The sequence below is a fragment of the Apis cerana genome, linkage group LG16, assembly GCF_029169275.1.
Source record: "Apis cerana isolate GH-2021 linkage group LG16, AcerK_1.0, whole genome shotgun sequence".
Classification (NCBI taxonomy): Eukaryota; Metazoa; Arthropoda; class Insecta; order Hymenoptera; family Apidae; genus Apis; species Apis cerana.
The window spans coordinates 3,171,423-3,193,337 of NC_083867.1; the positions used below are offsets into that span (position 1 = coordinate 3,171,423).

The 21,915-nt window shown below is 22.0% G+C and overlaps 1 protein-coding gene and 3 long non-coding RNA genes across 4 annotated transcripts; 2 read left to right on the plus strand and 2 right to left on the minus strand.

Moving 5' to 3' along the window:
- Positions 1 to 2,856: 2,856 nt before the first annotated feature.
- Positions 2,857 to 10,420, minus strand: LOC114577890 (uncharacterized). The gene is made up of 4 exons (XR_009833042.1): positions 9,934 to 10,420; positions 8,379 to 8,540; positions 3,095 to 4,282; positions 2,857 to 2,983 (listed from the first exon to the last, which is right to left on the minus strand). It is a non-coding gene; the product is annotated as an uncharacterized LOC114577890 (long non-coding RNA).
- LOC133667485 (uncharacterized) lies at positions 10,180 to 11,914 on the plus strand. The gene is made up of 2 exons (XR_009833043.1): positions 10,180 to 10,271; positions 11,162 to 11,914. It is a non-coding gene; the product is annotated as an uncharacterized LOC133667485 (long non-coding RNA).
- LOC114577889 (uncharacterized) lies at positions 11,437 to 13,786 on the minus strand. Its single transcript, XR_003698326.2, has 4 exons — positions 13,490 to 13,786; positions 12,805 to 13,062; positions 12,411 to 12,706; positions 11,437 to 11,577 (listed from the first exon to the last, which is right to left on the minus strand). It is a non-coding gene; the product is annotated as an uncharacterized LOC114577889 (long non-coding RNA).
- Positions 13,787 to 19,230: 5,444 nt separating this feature from the next.
- LOC108000235 (protein Peter pan) lies at positions 19,231 to 21,879 on the plus strand. Its single transcript, XM_062086429.1, has 6 exons — positions 19,231 to 19,938; positions 20,123 to 20,403; positions 20,521 to 20,731; positions 20,816 to 21,142; positions 21,249 to 21,582; positions 21,689 to 21,879. The coding sequence occupies exons 1-6, from the start codon at positions 19,921 to 19,923 to the stop codon at positions 21,775 to 21,777; spliced, it is 1,260 nt and encodes a 419-aa protein (XP_061942413.1). The 5' UTR covers positions 19,231 to 19,920; the 3' UTR covers positions 21,778 to 21,879.
- The last annotated feature ends 36 nt before the right edge of the window (positions 21,880 to 21,915 follow it).

The window sequence follows — 21,915 nt, forward strand, 5'->3', positions numbered from 1 at the left end:
TTTTCCAACAATCGCGAAAAAGGAAGCAAAAATTAATTATATATCTACTAAAAAAAATAATAATTACAGCGTTTCAAAGCGTGTCGGCAATTAAACAGTATCCAACGAATGAGTGCACCGTAGAATTACACGATTCAGCTCTTAAGCTACCGCATATTGAATTCGTGAAAATCACTTTCTTGGGTGGTCTATAGCTCCACGGTATCGTAAAATCCCGATACTTGGACGTAAGTAACATTGAAATTACGAAACGTATATACATTTTCCGACTGCTACTTTTATCTTTTGCATCATTCCAATCCATATGTTTATACTATTCTCTCCAAGCAACGAGATATCGACGTTCGAAGAAAATAAAAATGATTGAGTTTTATGGCGTAAAAGAGAAGGGTACGATTATACGAATGAATATCGTGGGAGATTTGAACGCATGGATAGGAGGGATAAGCAAGAAGCGCGTTAAACGTTAAGCCCAGTCGATGTATACCGTTCATAAGTATCTAAACAGTATTTTCTATTTATGATATTCAAGTACTATCATTTTATGATTAAATACGATACATTAAGCAAAATGAAAATTAAATTATAATTAATTATAAAAATTGTTATAATTAAATATGGTATAAAAATGATATGCTGCAGTCTAATAGATGAATGAATTAAATGATTCAATATGTGGATTTTATATGTAATATTTCACTTTTAATAAGCCAAAAAAAAAGGCAAGTAAAAAATTGGTTCAAATTTCAACAATAAAACAAAATTTAAATTTAATTAATTAATATATAAGTTCTATAAAGAATAAATTATCTTATTAAAAAAATATCCTTTCAAATAAAAAAAAAAATTTTTTTCTCGTTATATAATATATTTTAAAAATTTTATAATATCATAATATATATACAGATTGAATAATCATAAAAAATGAAATCGTTACAAATCTTTTATATTATTATCATTATATTTATTATTTTTAATTTAAAGATATCCTATAATATAATATTAAAAATACGTGTATATATAACATACCTTTAAGCAGTGTGTGCATTTATGAAGTATGTGAAGACCAGTACGAACGTGATGATATCATATAGTGGAATTACGAAACGAAAACTTGCTACCAAAAATTTAATTTCCAAGTCAACGAACTTAGATTTCAAAGAATGGTGCCATGTGCGTTATATCTAGTAAAATAATAAAACTGGAATCTTTAGTTAAAATGAGGTCAAGCAAATGAAGTTCAAGCTAAGAATTTTTCAATTTCTAAAAAAAAACCTGAATCAACACTAAAACTGTCTATATCTAGATAATACGTAAATTTATATATTACACACAAATAACTAAAATCAATTGTAAAATAAACTACTATTAAATTTTATAAAATAATTAAATATGTATAATTATGATGATCTAGATAAAAATTAATATTAATTTTATCAAAAATACTTGTACATTTTTAATAATCGTAAAAGTAATCAGTGAATTTCACATTTGATAATGATAAGAAGTATTACCATTTACAAAATATCTTAGGAGAAAATTCCTGAGGTAATCTTTCCATTCATATTAATACTCCATTGCTAATAATAGATTATAATAATAGGCATAATTGGATCAAAATAACCTAAAGAAAAAATAAAGAATTACTATTAAATCATCCTTTAAATTAATGTTTCCATAAAGATAGATCATATTATTTAATTTTCTCTGGTATAAAAAGCAAAAATATAAGAGATAAGAGAGAAGATACTCTGATACATCTGAGAAAAATGTAAGGGAATTTGTCTTCTTAGATCGGTGTTCGCTCACAATATAAATTCTTTGGGTATCGATCGTGCCACGTTTTGTTTTACTCCTTGGATCCCGTATAAAGAATTGAATTGGTATCCAACGAGCGAGCGTAGAGTAACTCCGCTCTTGTTAGTCGCTATGTTGCCGGTTCTACAAATTGCGAAATTCCTTTGCGTACCTGTCGGCCATTCTGGATATTCTCCCAACTATCTCAACCGCGTCTACGACCGTAAATTTCAACGACTAGGCCAGTGCACTGACCTTGCTATAAAGTTATTTAAAAAGGGGGGAGGGGGGAGAGAAGATATAGCCTTCTCCTTTCTTTTAAAACTGCGATTCCAGGTGAAATTTTATCATAATACCAGTGAAATTTTAGTGTGCAAGGATCAACCACTTTCAATAGTATGCTCTTAACGAAACATTGGATTCTTTTGTGAAGAAATTTAAATTGTATAAATAATATATTGACAAATTATCAATATATAAGTAACAAGAATATAATTATATAAAGTTTTCTTACAGTATGAAAGAAATAGATGGCCAAACTGTGAGTATTCTAATGTTTTTAAAAATGAAAAAATTTCATACAGACAAAAATATCGTTAGATTTCTTTCTTTTCGAAATATAATAATTTTTTTATAATGGAATTTTGTAGAAATTGTTAAAATTTATTCAAAGAAATTGTTGAAAATGTATTCTGAATTTCACATTATGAACAATAGTCTGGTTTTTATCGATTTCTCATTTGATTTTTAATTGAATTTTCATGTATCTTGTACTTTTGTACTATCTTTTCCAACAAGGATATTGCAGCTTGTTCAATTTTTTATATATCGCCATAAATCAAGTCAAGTTAGTCGTTATCAAGAAAGGCATATAGCGTGGCTTAACAAGAAACAGAAGTAAATAGTACTAAGCTTTTTAATACATTAGAATCTTCGGTAAAATTAAAATAAAATTTATAAAAAAAGAAAGATTATCTCGTAAAACTTTTAAATATTGCCAAAATGATTAAAGTGAATAGTCTATTAAGATTTAATGATTTGAAAGTTAATTCAAAGATCTCTCCAAAAGATTCATGAATATATTAACACTTTATATACAGAATATTCAAAGAGTTTAAATTAATACTATATGTTAATAATTGATCCTTTTTTATAATACAATCGTTCAAAAGATTAATACGTCTCCCTGTAAAAAATAAAAAATAATAAAAATAAATAAATAAATTTTATTTCAAGTCATTGAGACATCCATCGAGTATCAAACTCAATGTTTGGTTTAAATTACGTGAATAAATACCGGTAGATAAATGAAACATTCATTTTGCAGTAAGACTAACGTTCCTCGTCTTGTTGTTCAATTTTGCACGCACAAAGGACCGCTCCTCGTGCTTATTCCAGCCGCGTCTCTTCCTCGTTAGCCTCAGACTCATGGCATTCATGCATGTCCATGAATAAGGAAAATCTAAAGTTAATGTCAACATGTTCAAATATATCTTCATAAAAGATCGTGAAAATACTCGTTCAACTTTTTTATTTGTCTTTCTTTATTTATATATATTGCGAGTCTCATTCATATGTCATAAGATTCGAAAATAGCAATTAATAATAAATAAATTGCAGATTTTGTAATTAAAATAAATTCTTAATACTCAACAGAGTAATAGATAATGTAGAAATTATGTTATTTAAACTATATGGCAAACTATGCAATATTTTCAAAATGTAATTTGACTGTATATTTTACTTGCATACAAATTTTTATTAACTATTAAATAAAATAGTTTTTTAATCTTTTTTTTTTGATGAACTATCATTGTTATAATTTATCTGAAAATTAATAACTTCAATTAGTTTTATTTAATCAAGCGCTTAAATATATTACAAGAAATAAAAGTCGAGAAGTTAAATCGTGTTAAAAATAAAAAAACAAAAAAATTACTTAACTTTAAAGTACCTTTGCTCTTTCAAAAATTAATATTATTAAAAGTTCCTTTGAAGTATATTTTAACTACTATTAGAAAATGGCCATACAATTTTGATTTTTTCTTTTTATCTTCTCTATCTATATTGTATATATACATGCACAATAGAAATGAATGTTTATATTTAAGCCATCATGCAATGAATTTCGTCATGCTCAATTTTACGCCACTTAAATCACAGAGATGTCGAGATTGACCTCGAGTCTTTGAAATTTGTTTTATCTCAGTATGGCAAGCGGAGTGCATGGCAAGTCCTAAGGCATTTCTTTGGACGAGACTGCGCGTGGACGTGCGTGAACGTGCGTGGACATGTATGTATGTGAACGTCCGTGCATAAGTAGGTCGGTCGGTTTGGTTGCCTGTCCCGTTACCAAGGAGGGACACGTGTAATAACAAGACATTACGCACCTCTACGTATTTTCTTGCTGGTCACATATTTTTTTCGTTTGACCGGATACGAGAAATGTCGTCGAACAACCCCTAATGTTAATGGATTGTTAAATCTGTTAAAAAGAATTGTAAATATTTAATATTTAGAATTAAAAGAAAAATAACATACAATTGGTCACAGAAGTAAGAATGTTTTCATGCATTACTTTTCATGCATAACAAAATTTACCTAATTTTAAATTAATTAAATTAGAACTATAATATATATATGTATGTATGTATTGTATACAAATGATTAAAAGTACTTGTATTATGAAAATAATTGGATATATATAATTATATTTTAATCTGAATAAAAATTAATATTAATTTTGCCAATAATTTGTATATTATTAATAATTACAAAAACAAAAAATTTGAAAATGTCAAACTATTAAACAACTTGATCTTTCATAGGTATTTCAATATATAAAATTGATATAAGAATATAATATTATCCCATATGCAGCATAATGTGATAATTTTATATCTAATATACATATATGTGATAATTTTTTTTAATTTCAATATCTTATTTACTGATGAATTGAATTATTTACTATGATATTTATGATGAATACAAAAAAATATATACTATTCAAAAAATATTTAATATACTTTTATTTAAGGTTAGAAATCCATATAAATAGATTGTAGAAATTGTAGTTAATCATAAGACAGAACAATTTGTATTTTCAATCACTTATATTGTGAATTTAAAAAATAATAAAAATTATAAATGAAATTATTCAAATAATTGATAATATTTATTATATTCTGAAAATTAATACCATATCATAAATAATTTAGCACAGAGGTTCTCAAATAGAGATATATGCATCATTAGTAATACATATATGCAGAATTTGCACAATATATCGTATAAAATTTATTTTTAACATTATTATATTCATTTGATTCAAATCAAAATAATCACACAATAATTCAAATAAAATATTACAAATAGAAAACAAATAAAATTTCATTTGCATAAATATTATTAATATTGTATAATATTTTTTTATAAACTAAAAAATTTTTATTTTATTTTAGAATATTTTTTTCATAAACTTAAAAAATATTTCGTCATATTTAAAATAAAACAGATTTTATATATAATAACAATATGTATTCTATAATATTTATACCATATATAATGTGCCAGTTCCAGAGATATATACGTACCAGTTTTTGGGAAATTTATTAATATATATTATCATATATGCCAATACTTTAAAGATTAAATTCATAAGAATCGAAAAAAGATATAATATAATTTCCTTATTTAATTTCCAATTATCCTTGAGAGTGAAAAATTACTTTTCCTCAGAGTTTTGTCTTTCCCGCCCTGTGTGCGCGCGCACGCGTGCGTGTGTGTGTAAAAGAGAGTATCTTTTAAAAGATATTTCAACGATTGCATTAATTTCCCGCTTCCGTGGACGGATGATGGTTCGAAAAGAGAAAGAGAAGTCAATGTATTACACTGTTCAGTTGTAATAGTCGGTTGAGTAAGAAGAAAGCGGCCTTGCGCTACTTTCCATCGTTAGATAATATCGGTAATACAATTTTCTCCGACTTTATAACTCTCGGCCTCGTGAAACGAGAGGAAAGATCGTTTTACGAGAAACATCTATTAAACTTGACAATACAATAGTAAAATATTAATTATTCTAAAAACAAAACTAACATAAATGAAAACAAATCTTTACAAATAATTGGCCAGGAAGAATCAAATTTGTAAATATCATGAAAATATAAAACAAAATATCAATAGAAATTAATTCAAATCAAATTCAAATCATTTGATATCGAATATTTAACTATAAATAAAGATATTCCAAGGACATCTAGAGATATTCAGTAGTATCAACCGAGTCGATTTAAAATTCAATCGTTAAAAAAACAATCGATAGATCAGAATAGATTTAGGAATCGAGATATTCAGAGTTCAGTAGGTCAAGGTTGTGGTGAGAGTAAAGTTTAAAAGGATATAATCTGTTTTGTTCTGATTCCTTCTGGTAACACATTCACGAAAAAAAAAGAAAGACAGATGGCGGTAGAGGGGCATTGAAACGGTAGAAGGGATGCCACAGGACTAAAAGATATCATTCTATGAGCGTAACACTTTTACGGATTACGTTTTTATGTTGCACAACCTGCGATTGCGCAATCGGCGTTAGATAATCGCCAAATTTTTTTAGGTGAACCTGAACACCGTTAGACCGTTTATGAAGACTAGTCGTGGTGGATTCTTCGAACGAGAGAGTTCGGTAAACTATCGTAGACATCTTTGTCGTCTAGAAAACTTGCTTCCCTACAAATATTTGCTCGAATGTAGACTGCGGTAAAACGTCGACCGGAAATTCTTGGAAGAGTCTCTCGACGAATATGCACGATTTATTAGATTTTAACGCGAGAAAAATTAATAAGATTACGATATATGAAATATGAAATATATATATATATCTTTTACTAGTTTTTTTTTTAATATTTAATATTTTTCCAGATTTTTTTTAAAAATTAAATTATGATCATACTACGTAGAATTTTATATCGATGTGTTTCTTAAAATCATTCAAAATTTTTATTAAAAATAATATTTTATAATTTTATGCAATGAAGATTATTTATATCAGTTATTGTGAAAGATTATGTTTTATCAAAAAACTTTTTTTGGAGAATATAATAATTAATAAAAATTGATTTTAATTATATGATTGTTAAAGACTAGAAAAAAAATAAAAAAAAAAGTAAAAATAAATTTATAATTATTTATATTATTTATAACTTTTCACAGTAATTCAAATAAAAATTTTATAAATATAGATTTTTTATCTAATAATAAGCAAAAATTTGTAATAAAAGCAAATCAAATATCATAAATTTAAAACATTATGGAATTAAAAAGAATAAATATCCTATATATCCTATATCTTAATTGGAATAAAAAAAATTAATAGTTAAATAAAGTAAAATTTATTTTTAAAATTGATTATTTTTAATTTGATAATATCAAAATTTATTATATTCAAAAATTTATTATTCAACAATATATAAATTAAAAATATAGCAATCAATACAAATATCATATTCCATTTTTCTGTCTATTTTATATATATTTCATATAATTAAATATATTTTAAATTTTCTCAATTATAGTTATTATATTTCGATTTAAAGAAGACACGTCAATAACCTTCCGTTCTAATTATTCCGTAAGGTGTTCGAACTTTCGCATACCATGAATGGCAGTAGCTGATTGTTGGTCAAAGGATTACGTCATCGAATGCGTAATGCACGCTACGCCATTATATGATCCGTTAGCCCGTTAGAGTGATCCTACTGACTCCATTTTCCTTTATAGAATAAACGATTGCGATCAATTTAACTTGTAGAAAAAAGGAATCTATATAAGAGATTTTATCGATATGAATTAACATTCAAATACAAAAAGATGCCTTCTCTTTTTTATATTGTTTAAATACATATTGAAAATTATTCTCAATATTTTCACAATAGACATTGAGAATAAAAATAATTTTTAACATAGTTTCAAAAAATATCTTAATTTTCGAGAATTTAATCTCGAATATTCGCATCGTTAAACTTTAAATTTTAGATTTTAGATCTTTAGATATTATAATTTTAATTATAGATATAATTAGAATTATATTCTAGATTTAAATTTAAATTAATTCTATATAATAATTCTATATAATATTATACTCTATATATATATAATAATTTTATATAGAATTTATATAATATTAATTATATTTGTATTATATTGATATAAATTAGAAGTCATTCAAAACTGAAACGTGAGGATCATATGCAATAAATAATAATAATACGACACAATAATTAATTTTTAAAAAATAGAAAAATTGAAAAATAAATATAAATATAAATTCAATTAAAAATATGAAATATGAATAAAAGTATAAACATATAAACTCAATTAAAAAATAAATATAAATATAAATATGAATACAGTTCACTGTAGCTATCATTTAAAACCGATTCAAAATTTAAGTTAAGATTCTAATAAATGCTTGTGTATATATTATCAAAAGCAATGGGATGCTTACAATGATACATTACAACAAGTAGGCAAAGGTAACTGTTTTATTAAACCGTAAGCTGCGCCTTCATTCGGTCCGTACTTACGTAATCGAAAACACAGAGAGTGAAAATCAAGCGTAATCCTACTTTCGTTGGCGAGAGAAGAAGCGCCTCCCGGCACTTTTGCCATGGCCATGGATCAACCGACTAACGGCCGACCTTCCACCGTTGTGCAAGTCTTCTTCTCAAATACGAGGTCACTAAGATCTACGCACATATATAATAGCGTAATGAAATCAGTGAATTTAAAAAAAATATAAATTAGATATACATATATACCATATATATATATATATACAATTGTATATATAAATATATATTAATGAATTACTGTACAAATATAATAAATATATTTATAAAATTTGGGTTTTTATATGTAATAAATAGCTAAGTATTATTTTTTTCAAATCAAAGATAATATTCTTGTTTATTGAATTCTGTACATCTGAATCCATTATTTTAGTTACACAAATATTGTCCATTCATCATTCATATAAATTAAATAAAAAATTTTAAAGATGTTCTATAAAGTATATCAATTGTATATAAGTAAAATATTTTTAAAAAATTGATTTGAAAAGCTAAAACAAGTATAAAAATTAGTATATAAAAATATCGATTATTATTATAAATAATTATGAAATAATTGATTTATAAATATTAATTTCTATCTTCATTTTCTTAATAAGATTACATTACAAGATTCAAAAGATTCAAAATTAAAATCGAAATCGAAATCGTTCTATGTGATAGTAATGGTGCATCGTAAAAGATTCAAGAATAAATACATCATTTAGAACTTTATTATTCTCATTCTTCACAATGTGCTTTGCATGATCAGATTAATTCAATTTATATGATACACAGAAAAATAAAACTGAATTTATTCATGAGATTAAAAAAACAAAAGAAATTAAACAAAAAATACCATATATGATATAAGATTCTTTTGCCAATAAATTTTGCAGATCATTTATAAATAGTAACATATTATTAAGTATATATTTTAAACAAATATACATCTATATTTATGTAAATTTTTATAAACAATAACGTACAATATTAAAAAATAAAATAGAGATTTTATTTGAAATAGACATTGATATGATTGATATTGATATCAATTTATCTTGGATATATATATCACAATATCTTAAATAATATTTTATATCTTCTTATATATCATTCTGCAAATTTTTGTACATTTAAATTTTCCATAAACATATTATATTTTCTATAATTTGTGCAATTTACATGGAAAGTATGTAAAGTATATGAATTATTAATATTGTATAAATCATTAAATATATTATTAAAATACTTCAGTCTATTTCAACTATTTTAAAAAAATAAAATTCCAAAAATATTCTATATATTTTATATCTAGAAAAATGTGGAGATTAATATAATAAAAAAAAATGAAAAGAACTTTTGAAATCAATTTTACTATTATATAATAATATATAATATACTATATATTACTATAATCAATAATACTGTTATAATATAGTAAATTAATACGTATATTAATATATTATTATATATTATGATATTATTACTAATTAAATAAATATTATAACTTATGATATAATATATTAACCTCTTAATGCCACGAGTCACAGGTTAGAAATTCATAGAATATATAAATCTAGAAATATATTAAGATGCATCGTGATCTTCTTTCAATTACTTTCATCGGTCAACCATTCCACTTTCTCACTTTCGATTATTGCAGTGATGTCTGAGATGCAAAGTTAAAACGGCGAGAATAACGTTAGTGTAAACGGTACACCCATGAACTGTTATCCTTGCCGAGGTACTGATGAGGGGACCCACTGGCCCAGCGATCAACTCGACTCTCAGTTCGCTCAACAATGTCGTTTCGTCAACACTTTCGAAAAGTATCTTTCATCGCTATATTAGTTATCTTATTTTCAGGTATTTTTATTTTCTTTTCTTTTTTTAAAATCTATCGTGATTTCAAACAATTAATATAAGTAAATTTAATTGAAAGATAAAAAAAATTCTTTCAAAAGATATTTTGTATAATAATGTTAATTAGTGAACTCGTCCTTTCAATGAGTATAAAATTTCATTAAAATTTAAAAATTTTAAATATTAAATATATATATTTTATAGAATTTTAAAATTATATTATATATTATATATATATATATATATATATATATATATATATATATATATTATATATATTATATTTATATATTATATTTTTAAAATAAATATTTATAAAATATACATATTTATATTTATTTTATATTATATATATTATATTTAAATCTAAAAATTTTTAATACGTGTAAATAATATCTTAAATAATATCTAAATAATATATAAAATAACAATTGAAAATTGAAGCTAATATAAAAATATTTTCCAGACATTTTTTAATTATTTTTGTAATATCTAAATATTTTATGATATAATTATAAGAAGATAAAAAATTATTATAAGATAAAGAAAATTAAAAAAATGATATAATTTTTTTGCAGAGAAAAAAATATAACAATATAATTATATTAAAACTAAATGTTAATGTATCGAATATATTAAAATAAATTTTAATTAATGCAAAAAATCATTAACAAATATTATTAATAATGATCTGCTTGTAAGAAATCCTTGTAAGTTATAATTCATAGAAATAACTGCATAAAACCATATCTTATTTTTAAAATAAGAAAAATAATTCCATGTCCAATAATTTTTCTAACGTAACATAATAGTAATATAATAAAATGTTTGACAAAATATAAATCTACAAATTAGTCAGATATTCTAAATTGCTTTCACGTTCATTAACATAGAGATGCAATTGGATCCTCTATATGAGATCTGTTGGCATTGGTAACCAGTAAGAGGCAGACGACAGCAGAGAATCAAGAATACCGGTCGGACGAACATAGAAGCGGGTGAGAGTGGGACAAAGATAAAAAAAGAAAGAGCAACAGCGAGAGGGAAAGGGAGGGAAAAGAGGAAGACGGAGAATAGTAACGCAGAATGCCCGGACAACGCTCCCGTGGAGCTGGGGCCAACTAACGGTCCACACCACCACCATCGGGACCATCGACTTCGATGGTCCTCATCCTTCTCCTTCTTCTCTTCCATTCGTCTTCCATTTATTCGTTTTTCTTTCCTCTTTTGCTTCTTTGATGTTTCCACAATATGCATTTTAAAATGCGATAGTATTCATCACATTACAGTTTAAAATTTTCTCCTAAAACTGATTGATTAAATAAAAAAAACATTAACATATAAATATTCGTTTATAGCAAATTAAACATTTGTAGATATTATTTAAATAGATATATAAAATATTATAATATATAATAAACATATATTTATTTATATGTATATAATTTTTTTTATAGATTTATTAGTTATATTATAAAGCAATATTTATTAACAAATAGTATTGAAATAATAACAATATTATTATAACAAATATTATAATAAAATTAATATAAGAAGTGAACAAAATTATTTTTAAAGATAGACACTTTTATTTATAAAAATTATATGGTATGAAGATGTTCATAATATATATACATATAAGAACATTTTTGTTGTGGATTCTTTTATACCAATGTTTTTATAATATAATAATAATTTTTTTCATCTCTAAAAATAACAAAAATATTCAAAATAACTAAAATTATTTTAATGGACCAATCTCTATAGAAATAATAAGTATAAAAACATTAAATTCCAAATGATTTAATTTCTATTCTTAAAAATAAGAAATAGATATTTCAAAAATAGATATTTAAAAAATTATTTAAAAATTATGGTTATTATTATTATGTTATTAATAACTATAATTCATCTACTATAAATATGTAGATGAAAAAAATTTAAATATTTTTATATCATTTAATTATAAGAATAAAATAATATACTATGCATTTTATTTAAACAATATCTAAAAATAATAAGAAAATTTATAATAATAACTAAATATTTAACAGATATTACTTTAAAAAAATTATAATATAAATATATCATTTATTTAAATTTACTAATTGTCTGGATATTTATAATCGATAATGTACATACATTAATCTTGTTATGACTGTTGACAATCATTTCGAACGAATCTCTTCTTTGTAAATATTTTTTTCTTCACTCTTCTTAGAGTTTCTATTGAAACGACAGATAAATAAATGGATTACTGCGCCATCTGGTATCAAATTAATAACTAAATTCAGTTATTAATGTAATACATTAGTCATAGCCACTCGTCATGATTCATTTTCTTTGCCTCGGTCCTTCAGCTACTATTCCTATTCAATTTCTTTGCTCTTCGCAGAGGTTCCTCGTATGCGTTGAAATGCACCTTACATTATGTTAAACTTCGAAATACACGATTGTTATTCAAAAGAAATACATACCGTTAATTTCTGTTTTATCTTTTCTTTTTCTTATTTTATATCTTTTTCGATTATCTTACCTTAGAATTAATTCTACATGAAAATTTTTCCGTGAGAATTTTCTAATAATTAATAATATATTCTTCTATGTTTAATATTTAAATTTTTATTTTATAGAACATTTTATTTTGCTTCTTAAATTACTTTCAGAATTTTTATGAAAATGAATATTTTTATTTATTTTATTTTTATTTTTCAATATATATTTTTCAATATATTAAAAGTATAATTTAATTTTTTTTTATTAATAAATTTGTATACAAATAAAATATTAAAATCTAAAAATAAAAATAAAGATATCGATTATTGTATATAATCCAGATATAGTAATTAATAACATTTAATCAAAAACATTTCGTAACTAGAAAAATTTAAACCAATTTTTATTAAATAATAAATAAATTTGCATTATTTATCGTTAATTATTAATTTAAAATGCTTATTACATTTTCTATCAGAAAATAAAGTGAATTTTGTATTTGACACAAATATATATATATATATAATTATATTCTTTAAAAAATAATCTTAAAAAAAAAATATTGATATCCTGTGATCCATACAATTCATATAATTTCCAAATAAAGAAATTCTTCCTCTGAATAGTTAGATTCGAAAAATTCTCGTATTACGAAAACTATCTGATCTTCCATATATTCTAACTATTATTAATGTTCTATAATCTTGTTCTATTCTTCTTCATACCTGCTCTAGGTGCAAAAAAAATGGTTTTTGTCGAGCCGCAAAAGCACCGCAAGACAGTCTTCCTAAGATACTACTCGATGAGAATCCTTAGGTCTTCCCGAGACATTCCACTGGACTTTTTTTCTATCTCTTTTCCATCTTGCCTTTCTATCTTCTCTCCTTTCCTTTCTTCCTCTTCCCTTCTCTTTTCTTCCCTCTTTTTCTCTATCTTGTTTTCTCGCCGTTTCTGACAAGTGCGTACAAAGTATAGGTTATGACTTGTTGCTAAGAGCTATACAGACATAGTGCACAGATGTACGAACTTGTATTTATCAAAATTATTTGCAAAATTTTCATTTTAATTTTTTTTCTTTCATAAAAAATTATAAAGTATGCTAATTCTGTTCAAAAATATGTTTTTTTCTGGTTAAATTTCTCATAAGATGATTTCAAAAAAATAATATACAAATAAATCCACTATAATTGTTTTATGTGTATATAACTTAGTGGAAACGATACTTTCAAACATTCCATTTTATATAATATATACATCTGTTAAACGATTTAATAATAAATTTCATTTGTTAATCTATATAATTTATTATAATTGTTATTATAAATAGTTTTTTATCCATATTATAATAGTTGTATTTGTTTCGACTTAAATGATTAAATACAAAAGTTTAATAAGTTGTAAATAATTTTCCTGCTTCGGTATGTTTCTGCATCATAAAAAGTAATAAAAGATATAAAATAAAAGATATATAATGCAAGAGCACATTTGTTATACTTTTATGGTCCAATTTACTTTTTGAGTACAAAGACCACCAAAAATACAACGAAATATAAAAAAGAAATATCAAGACTAGTTGCGCAGTCATAAATTATAAGTCTCCTTAAAATCTTCCAAAGAAATTATCAATGTTGTCGCGCTATAGATGCATCAATTTTTTCTATCTTAACAATGAAATTGAAAAGCTATTGATTTGAGTTTATTGATCTGAGTTTCACATATAGTATTTGTGTATGCCAAATAATAACAAAATTATTAGATTACATTTAGTCTAATATCTTCTAAAAAATTGATATATTTTCATAAAAAATCTAAATATGATTCAAAACACAATTATACATTAATATTATGAAAACTTAATATAATGAAAATTTACGAATTAAATCATTTATCTATTAATATATTAAGAAATTTTATTATATAATTATAAGTTTGATAACAAAAAAATATATTTTTTAATATTTTTATCGATTATAAATAAATTATTTAAAATTATAAAACTTGTAATTTATCAAATAATTTATAACTTATCAATTTACTAATTAATCTATAAATTATACAATTATTATACAAGAGAGTTTATATAGATATTAAATTATACAAGAGAGTTTATATAGATATATAAAATATTTTCAATATATTCAATATAAATATTCATGATAAATGATTATTAATAAATATTATTTATAATATTATTAAATAATATTAGTAAATTATTATATTTTTCTTTTCAATATTCGGTAATAATAATTTGGTCATAGTGGCAATTTAAATAAATCATACTTATTTGAGGTTAACTTATGTATTTTATGTATTATATATCATATATGATATTAACTTATGTATTATATATCATATATGATATCATTCTTAAATTTATTTTTTGTTAATTATTCACTAGATTTAAAAAATACAATATAATTTTTAATCGTGATAACGAATTAATAATAAGTTAATAGACTATTTATCATTAATATTAATTGAATAATTATTATGCATAGAAATTCTGAATACAATCAATCATGTTTTATAATTAATTGAAATGAATTTTCAATAAATTTCATTATCTATTATGTATTAATTTAAGAAAAAAATTTTGTATTTCTATATCTAAAAATATATAAATATATTTAATACACTGAAAAATCTTACAATTTAATACAATAAAAATTTAATACAAATAAATATACCATAATATAATCTAATGTTCATAAGATTAACCTTAAAAAAAATTAGAATTTCTTGGAAGAAATTTGATCTATAAATAACAATTTACAAAGAACTTAATTGAATATTGAACAAAAATTCGATGAAAAATTGGAAAAGAAAATACGATAAATTTTAAAAGTAATTCACCCTATAGTATACATTTAAGTGTACACATTTAAAGATGCATTTGTATATCATTATATATTCAGTCGACGTTTCTTCAGAGAAAAAGTAAAAAAAAATTTTCAAAAATGGTTTCATTCATGGCTGATCCGTCCTTGTGGCCGTTTCACGAATATATAGCTACGTGCAAATATTTTGAATTTTTGTACTCATATTGGATATAGAATTTGAATATATAACTAAAGAAGATCGAACACAGATTGTCAGATCGACATAGAAACAATCTATCCAGGTTAGCCAACTCATAAGATACATTTATTTATGCAGATTGAATATTTAAATATAATTTCAAATTTGAACATATAAATATATTCTATTTGTTAAATAATAGTTAGTATTATACAATTATCTTAATTATATAATTTTTTATAGTTTTATTAGTTATATATATTAAATATATAATATCTTTTAATATATTGTTACGTTATTTTTTAAATCAACAAGTAATAATTTCGTGTTTAAGCAATTTTATTCAAAATTAAAAAGTAATTAAATTAATTAAAATTAATTTTGATAAAAAGTTTTAAAAATTGTAATAAAAATATAAATTTCTGTTGATTTAATTGAAATGAATAATATTTTTAATTGATTTAAATACATTTCACATTTTTCATTACCGAGATTTCAAAAATCATAAATTTATTATATGAAATGAATATAATAAAATACAATATCGATAATATTTTATAAATAAAAATTAAATAAAAATATAAATAATCTTATAAGCAATAAATAATATATATATATTTTTGTGCTTTTTATTTCCATATATTTCATTCACCACAAACCGAATTTATTATACAAATTAACAAAAAATATTAATGATAATAGTATTTTCAAACTTTAAACAAATCAATACATGAATGAAATAAATATAATATAATCAATAGATGAAATTTGAAATATTATTTTGTTTCTCATCTTGACACATCTCAAATCTAAATATATCATTTTAATATCATTTCCGACATTACCGATTCAATGTAAAAGATTAAAAGCCAATTACAGTAATAGATACATAATATAGTAGTAGATACAATAATAGATACAATAAGTCATTTAAATAAAGATTTTTTTATATCTGTAATTTGTAATTCTAAATTTGCTAATGTAAATTAGCAAACGTAAAAGGCATAACAAATCTTTTAATTTCTTATATTCATATAATAAATTCCCATAAAACTATAGATCTATTCTATATCTTTTTTATGGTTTCATTGCTGTTGATACGATCATGAATGCATATAAAGATTGCGATATTGATTATAAATTAAAGTGCACAAATAATATTCAAAATAATGAATTCGGGAAATTTCAAGATATTTATAATTGGATTGAATGCGATTCCACACATTATCCTAGAAAGAAGTATTATTTTAATTTAAGAACACTTCGAAGCATGTGGATTAGACTTGTGAAAAATGTGTGGCTTCCACATTTTTATAAAAAATCGATAAATATATTTTAAAAGAAATTTTAATTTTAATTTTTAAAATTTCTATTAATTTTTTAAACAAATTTTTTTTCCCTTTTGAATATAATACTTAAATAAATATATTTTCGTCATTATCATAATAAGTTTATTAAATATAATTAATACAAAAAATGTAGATTAATTTTGATCAAATATGTATAATTATAAATTAAAAAATAAAATTGAAAAGAAAATTAAAATTATAAATAAAATTATAAATTATAAAATTATAAATAAAATTATAAATTATAAAATTATAAATTCATCGTTATGTCAAATTAAAGACATCAATTCTTCTATCATAAACAATTTTAAAATTCCTAATATAAATTCGCAAATTGATTTATTTATATATAGGTAAATTCTTCTAATTATAATTGTTTTAATTATTCGATTTCGACTAATAATACTTTGTTTTTTTACTTAGAATTACTTCGAATTCTACTAATATTAACAAAAGAAAAAAAGATTTAACATACTCAAGATTTAAAATACACAAAAAAATAAATATCCTAAAATTTAAATAAAATATTAATTTAAATACAAAAATTATTTTTAAGTAATAATATAATATTATTTAAATATATGATATATTTTATTAATGTAATAATTATATTTTTTAGTAAAAATATAAAATTTTTAATAAAAATTCATTGTCAATAAAATAGAAATATTAACTAGATTCTATTTAAAATATTTTTTATCTTTCTATCTTTTAAAATAGATAATTATGTGTCTTATGCTGGTTTCAATCCTTTTACTTAATTACAAAATTTATATTTTTATTCATTTTTTCATTTTTTATCATTTATATATTTTTATATATATTTATTATATATATTTTTATCATTTATTCATTTTGTTACAAAAGCTTATTTTTTATAGAATAAAAGAATAGATAATAAATAATAATCTATAAAACATTTATATATATAAATACTAATAGAAATAACTTCTTAAAAATAAATTACGTATATATATATATATATATATATATATATATATATATATATATATATATATTCATAATTTATTTTCATCTGTAATATTTTTTTATTTTTCAATGTAAAGAATTTTTATAATGCAAGAATAAAGTAATTATAAAATATAAATTAAATATTTTTATTAAAAGATTTTCATTAATATTTAAGAAAGTGAATATATATCAATAATAGTAATTTCGAATAAATATTAATACATATAAATATTCATAAATCTCATATATATTAAATAATGGAAAGACAAGTTTATATTTTATTTTTCGATTTCCTTAAGCAATATTGGCAAAAATCACGGCCGGTTTCTAACTTGGCATATGGCAGACGTTACCTCGATGCAGCCGGTGCAAATATACAGCGATTATTATTTGCGTCGCCGTTAACGAATTACTATGCTCAAATATTACTGTCAATTAAGCCAAAATTAGGATAAAAAATTTTTGTTTTTTCTTTAGAAATTTTGATTATTGAAAAACAAAATTCAAATTCTTCTATATGATACATAAACTTTCCTAATCTTTTTTTAAATTTTTCTACAATATCAAAGTTTTACAATTAGTTTTTACAATTAAAATATTACTATAAAATTATTCATTCTACTTTTATTTAATATTAATGTTTATAATGTAATATTAATATTTTAATATATCATATTTCTATTTGAGTAATCAATTAAGGTTATGAAATGAAAAGATAGAATCAAAAAATATTGAAAAATTTGAATTATAAATTTAAATATATTTGTTCATACAGCAAATCGAGATGAATAATAGAAAAATAAATAAGTTTCTTAGTGATTTATTTTACAATATAATGGATATCGTTAACATTATATCAGATCATAAATAAAAGATGTGAGATTGATAACGGACGTTACTAGCGTTGAGAAAATTGCAGAGTAAAGAAAAGCAAAGACGTGGAAGTAAGATTATTAAAAGAGTTTATATCCTCATTATTGGCGACGTAATTTTAGTGTGTAACAACTCAAGAGGTCCCCGGACATGGCTAAATAGATAAAGATCGACGCACTAGCCATGAACTTTGCACCGTGAGAAGAGTTTTCTTCGCTTAACAAGTTGCACTGAAGTTCCCGCGCTTTCAGACAATGAATCCTTCCACGCGGTGAACAACCGTAATCATTTCCAAGATTCATAATAGAATGAGAAGGGAAGTTGGATGATTTCGCGATCTCTTATTGTACTCTTTATATAATTTTAGATTTTAATAAGTTGAAAATAATAAAACATAAAATAAATAAAGAGAAAAGAAAGTAGAAAAAAACATATGTGTAAAAAGTTAAACTAAAAACTTATACTAAAAATTATATTAAAAATATATATATATAATTTATATTAATAGAAATTTTTTGCTTTATATGAAAATTATATAAATTGAACGATATTAATTATTATACTATTAAACTTTTATTAATTACTGAATAAAAATATTAATAAATATAATTAAAATATTATACATATCTTTAAAAAATGTAAAAGTATTAATCATGATTTAATTATTAAAATATTTATTAATAATTTATTAATATTATAAAATTATTACTAATTAATAATTTAATTACTAAAATAAATTTTACTTTTTGACATTCAATGAATTTAAATATTTTTCGACAAATTTATTAGAAAGTAAAAAAAAGAAATAATAATTTTTTATTCACTATGAGTTTTTATGTTGTGTCCAACCTGTTTTAAAATTGATAATTTCATAGCATTGTGTTGTATATACACGTGATAAATATTCTAACCTTAATTTAAAAAAAAAATAATTTTAAAAAATCATGGGACGCCATAAAAAGGTAATTAATTATTAATTATTTCATTTGAAAACTTTTTCAATATATAAATTAAAAAAATAATAATAAATTAAATAGTTGATAAATTTTTTATAAAAATGTAAATATATTTTTTAATAATAATGATATAATAATATAATATAAAGTTAATAAAAATTAATCCCTTATTTAATTGTAAATTAATTAGGGTCGTTGCGTAAAAAGGAATAAGCAGATTAATACAGAAGAAAATCCAGATATAGTAAAAGCACCTCATTCATTTGTCATTCATCGTGGAATACCTGGAGAACATATTGTTGAGCTTACAAAAAACTTTCGTAAAATTATGGAACCTTTTACAGCAATGTCTTTAAAAGAAAGAAAAAAGAATACAATTAAAGATTTTGTATCTATAGCTAGCATATTACATGTTACACATATGTGTATATTTTCAAAAACAGAACAAGGAATGTATTTTAAACTTTGCAGGTAGCAAAATATAAGTTAAATTTTTGCAAATTATATCATAAATATATTATTAAATAATTAATTTTTAGAAAATATATTAATTATTAAATATATAATTAATTAATAAATATAAAATAGGTTACCAAGGGGACCAACACTTACATTTAAAATACATAGTTTTTCATTATCACGTGATGTAATATCTTTAATAAAAAAGCAAATGGTATATGAAGAATTATTTAACAATTCTCCATTAGTAATATTAAATAATTTTAGTGGAGAAGGTATGCAACTAAAACTTATTGCTTCTATGTTTCAAAATATGTTTCCTACAATAAATTTGACTACAGTGAGTTTTATTTTAAACAATTTTATTTTAAATATTAAATCAAATTAAGTCATAATTTTAAAATATATTTTGATTTTTTTATAGGTTAATTTAAGTACCATTCGTAGATGTTTGTGTTTAAATTATAATGCAACATCAAAAACTATTGATCTTAGGCATTATGCGATTAAAGTAATACCTGTTGGTTTGTCAAAAGGTGTTAAAAAACTAGTTCAAGCTAAAATACCAAATTTATCTAAATGTGAAGATTTTTCTGATTTTTTAACAAAAGAAACAATTTCTGAAAGTGAAGTTGAAGATGATCCTTTGAATCATGTTACATTACCACAAAAATTATCTTCACGTGGTAATTATGCAAATAATAAAAGTGCAATTAGACTTTCTGAATTGGGTCCTAGATTAACATTAGAGGTCAGAAACATTTCTTTTTATTATATAACTTATAAATATAATATAATAACTATATAACTTTAAAAAATATTATTACAGAAATTAATATTCTTTAAAATATTTTTAGTTAATAAAAGTTGAAGATGGACTCTTGGATGGTGAAGTACTTTATCATGAATATGTTTATAAATCTGAAGAAGAAAAACTCTTAATAAAAAAAAAACGAGAAGAAAAAAAGAAATTGAAAGAAAAAAGAAAAAAAATACAAGAAGAAAATAAGAAGAAGAAAGAATTACAGAAACAAGAACATAAAGAAAGATCTTTAAAGGGAATACAGAAAAAGAAAGAAAGTGAAATATTATTACAAAAAATTGCAAAAGAGTCAGTCGAAGAAAATAATATAGAGGAAGATGATGATGCACAATATTATCGTGATGAAATAGGAGAAGAACCTGATAAAGGTAATTTCAATCTTATATATTTATATATAATTAATATATATTTATATATATTATAAAATAACTTTGATTCATTGATATTTTATATATAATTTATTTTTTGTCATAGATTTATTTGAAAGAAAAATTGGTAACAAAAGACTTAAAAAATTTACATCTAAACATAAGTTAAAAAAACAAAAACTCAGCAAATCATGAAATATTAAACCAAATATATAATATCAATTTGTAAAAAATTTATATATATGAACTTATAAATATAAATATTATTTAATAAATCATTTTATATAAAATTATAAATTCAATTTGTATTTATATTTTTTATTTATTTATAAA